The sequence below is a fragment of the Salarias fasciatus genome, chromosome 9 (assembly GCF_902148845.1).
Source record: "Salarias fasciatus chromosome 9, fSalaFa1.1, whole genome shotgun sequence".
Taxonomy (NCBI): domain Eukaryota; kingdom Metazoa; phylum Chordata; class Actinopteri; order Blenniiformes; family Blenniidae; genus Salarias; species Salarias fasciatus.
This window is the reverse complement of record NC_043753.1, coordinates 21,000,883-21,004,923: the sequence shown is the minus strand read 5'-3', so window position 1 is coordinate 21,004,923 and position 4,041 is coordinate 21,000,883. Positions and strand designations below refer to the sequence as shown.

General features: G+C 40.7%; 1 protein-coding gene across 1 annotated transcript; it reads right to left on the bottom strand.

The window, feature by feature from the left end:
- Nucleotides 1–1,343: 1,343 nt before the first annotated feature.
- Nucleotides 1,344–3,312, bottom strand: LOC115394784 (sialoadhesin-like). The gene is made up of 5 exons (XM_030100129.1): nt 3,279–3,312; nt 2,786–3,172; nt 2,082–2,396; nt 1,837–2,003; nt 1,344–1,352 (listed from the first exon to the last, which is right to left on the bottom strand). Exons 1-5 carry the CDS (start codon nt 3,310–3,312, stop codon nt 1,344–1,346), a joined length of 912 nt encoding a protein of 303 aa, XP_029955989.1.
- Between the last annotated feature and the right edge of the window lie 729 nt (nt 3,313–4,041).

Sequence of the window (4,041 nt, the reverse complement as noted above, 5' to 3'; positions counted from 1 at the left end):
TTGAGTGGGTCACCACAACAACACCAAATGCTGAAAATCTTGGTTACATTTGAAACAACTTGACCAAGCTGGCGGACATCAGGTCGAATCTCAAACCTGGTGAAGACCCCATCACCTTCCTCACTGCCAACGTCATAAAGGCCCTTAGGAGGTCGAAGGTCAACAGCGCACCTGGTGTTGACATGATCAGTGGACGGGTTCTCAGACTCTGTGCCGGCCAGCTCAGGGTTGTTTTCCAGAACCTGTTCCAGGCCTCCATCTCCACTGGAATTTCCCCCAAGTGGTGGAAACACTCCATCATCCCAATTCCGAAGGTGAGCCCTCCTATGACCTTGAATGACCTCCACCCCATTGTAGTAACCTCCCAGGTGATGAGAGGCTTGTCAAACAACACATTCTCTGAATGATCGACTCCCAGCTTTTTTTTCCACAGTCTATGGGTGGAACCAGCCTGTTGTTCCCGGTGACGAAGCGGACCAGCAGCGGTGAGCTCCAGAGGCAGGTCCATACCTGTGAGCGTGTCCAACATCCAGAACCTGACCCCCCCCACCCCACCCCCCACTGAAATGACCACTACAATAGACACAAAGCAAATGAAACCAGGAGAAAATGGAAAAAAATGCAACAATAAATTGAGATATAACTTGTTTAAATGTACACAGAAAATACATTCATTCTTCAGCTTCAATACATGCTGATTCATCTTCAGAATGGAAACAGACATCAGCTCTGTTTAAGACTCTACATGAATATAAATGTGTTAATCCTCTACAGAGCCGCACCACTTCTTATATACAGGCCTGGTTCATGCTGACATCCAGTAAAACAACTGATTTCATGACAAAAATGACAAACATGCAGGTAGAAATGATCAGAATTAATAAAGCAGGTCACTGATGATGGCTTTAACATCTCGGTTTTCTCCTTGTGGCCCATTATGCTGGACTTTCATTCACTGCATTGACGTCATCTGCTTCTGGTGAGTCCTGTGTGGAAATGAGACGACACGGAATAAAGTGTGATCATCTGAAGTTTGGAGACTCTCACAAGTCAATTACTCCATTTGTTTTCAGTAACTTAAAGAGTTAATGAAGGTAGATTTTCTTCTTCTCGATGTAGCCATTGTACAACTTGTTTACCTTCACTTGTTTGCGGCAATGTCTCCATCTGAACCAGCTGAAAGAAAGAAAAAATAAAACTATGAATATTTTGAAGTGTAACTTTAAATAATGATCAAATGGTCTACAGATGGAAAAGTTTGTCTCACCACTCAAAGATGATGATCGTACAGTAGAGAGATACAACCTGAAGGATCATCAGTGTTTTGAAGACGAGTTCAATCCTCAGTTCACCTGCAGAGAAACACGTGATCTTAATACTGACATTTTTCTCTAACTTAGACAATAGTTTCCAGTCTTTGCTGGATCCAAAAGCAACATGAATTAAAAACAGTCTGGTGACAAACTGCTTCAACATCTCAGATAATCCAGCTAGAGACTCAGTTTAATCTGTTAGTGAAGGTCACTTCATGGAGCCAAAAACACAGATGATTTTGAAGAAGTATTTTGTGCTTTTCAAAGGAAAGACGACACCAGAAAACACAGAGATGCAGTTTGTTTTTCCTCAGGTTTCCAGTGATGGTGATATCATGGCTGTCAAATGGGTTTGTAAAAGAGTTTCTGAAAAGATTTTTCATAAAATATCCACATTAAATAGGGATAAGAGGAAAGAGAAAGATCATCAACACACATAAGAATATAAATATAGACAAACACTTGTACAGAAATTACCGAGAGCATTTTCAGCCACACAGTAAAAACTTTCTGGATCTGTTACGCCCGCATTAAAGGTGTAAAAGTCTCCTTCAGACACTTTGATGGGTCCATGGTCACTGTTCTTGAACCAGGTGAAGCTGCTGACGGCAGGTTTGGCTCTGCTGGAGCAGGTCAGGGTCACCCAGCTCCCTGATGGACTGATGGAGACTGTGGTGTCTTTAGGAGAATCTGAGGGGAAAATAAGACTCAGATTAACTTGATTCATCAGAAACATCTGAAGTGTGATGAGCTGACAGGATCACTCACATGAAACCCTGAGAGTTAACTCTGTCTCAGGTGTTTTCACAGGTTCTCCTCCAGCAACAGGATACACAGCAGAGCAGCTGAGGCTGAATCCATCATGTGTGTCTGACAGAGTGAGGGTCTTCTGGATCTGAGTGCTGAAGGTTCTGTTCGTGTTTCCCTCAGTTTGGCTGTGAGCGTCTTGTTGGAGGCTCCAGGTGAGTTGAGGAGGGGAGTGTGAACAGGGAGTGAGAGCTGAGCAGGTTACAGTGACAGACTCCTTCTCCTTCAGGTCCTTCAGATCAGCTGAGACTTCTAATCTGGGCCTCGGAGGAGAATCTGCAGTTTCACATGAAACATACATTTTACACATAAAACTACAACATATGACAGTTTGGACAAGTTCTTCTAGCAACTAAACTAATCCTTTGAGGCTTCAAATTAAGGTATAAATCAGAAAAACAACTTTAAACATTGGATAAATCAAGAGAAAGCTGTGAACTGATTTTTCAGTCAATATGCAGGTTTTTGTCGACTGAATATTGACAGTTACATGTTAGATACAGCAGTGCAGACATTAGTTTCCTGGACACAAAAGCAAATAATCAACCATTTTATCACCGTTATCATACTCATAAAATCATTTGATCAAAAATGTTACAAAGTCAAAATCTAATCTTAAATGTGACATTTTATCTTTTTAATGCACATAAATGAAGCAGTCTTACCTTTCAGTTTAATTTCAACAGGATTTAAAGCAGCTGTTGCCTTGAATGATTCATTCTCAATTCTGAAGAAGAACTTTGTGGTTTTTTCAAGTTTGAATCTCTGAAACTTGGTGGTGCAGTCTCTTTCTTTCAGGTCTCCAATGATGCTGATATCAGGGTAGTTAACTGCATCACTGCTGTTAAAAACTATTCTTTCTGGATGATCCTGAAAAGGCGAATCATCTTTAATCCACACAGCAACTACTTTTCTTCTGCTGTCAAAGCCTTCGTCTGAAGCAGGTCTGAAGCTACAGGGGATAATCAAACAGGATCCATTCACTGCTTCCAGACTCCTCGGTGCAGTGATGAAGAGACCAGCTTTGTCACCGGCACAATGAACCAAAACAGCTGGAAAAACAAACAACTTGTGAGCTCAATTTAAAATCTGAATCATTGATTTAAAACCTTCAAATTATTCAACAAACATATTAAATAATAGCAACAGAGAGCTCACCTGGGAGGAAGAAAACAGTCAGAAGAAGAAACATGTTGACTGGAACCTGCACTGTAATGAAAAATGGACTTTCATGAGCTTTTAACATTTTCAGTGTGTGATAACCTCATAAAAAATAATTCTAGTCACTATTTCTCTTCATTCACACATATTTGAGTAATCTATACAAATTTTCTGTCCAAGCTCGGCCTCCCCTCAAACTACTGGAACCAGTCATGAAGCGCCAAATAACACGAGCGTAGCCTCGTGGCAAAGCGCTCAATTTGTTTGTTTGCTCAAAAACTGTGTTTATCCCTCCAAAAGAAGAGCACAGCCATCAACAGTGGCTAGATTTCATATTGGAGAGTATCCCACAAGAAACACCCTTCTTCTCTTCTTTTTTTTCTGCGACAAACATTTCACTGCAGACTGCTTCACAAATCTTGACCAGTTTCAATGTCAATTTTGTGAGACTGACTTTTAAAAGTGGGGGAGTTCTTTCACTTAAACCATCAGATTGACAAACAGTCAGTACATCTGACCTGCATTCTGAAAATAGTAATTTTCTTCAAATTGAATTCCAAGGCGTGTTTAAGTGAGTGACCTCTGTGTTGATTTGTAGAATTATTAATATTTCTCAATGTGAAAATACTCCATCCTGCCACAGGTGCTAAAACTACCTGTAACAGCCTATGGCTGACTTTGGCAGTCTCTGAAAATCATGATACAGCTCATTAAAAGACCCATGAAAAGAAAATAATAAGAAATCCAGTCCTGTTCTTTC

What these genes read in the sequence shown, in the direction of transcription:
- LOC115394784 (XM_030100129.1), bottom strand. Translation starts at nt 3,312, where the DNA reads ATGTTTCTTCTTCTGACTGTTTTCTTCCTCCCAG. An exon ending in GACTGTTTTCTTCCTCCCAG is followed by an intron (nt 3,173 to 3,278) that starts GTGAGCTCTCTG and finishes TTGTTTTTCCAG; the next exon opens with CTGTTTTGGTTCATTGTGCC. An exon ending in TGTTGAAATTAAACTGAAAG is followed by an intron (nt 2,397 to 2,785) that starts GTAAGACTGCTT and finishes GTGAAACTGCAG; the next exon opens with ATTCTCCTCCGAGGCCCAGA.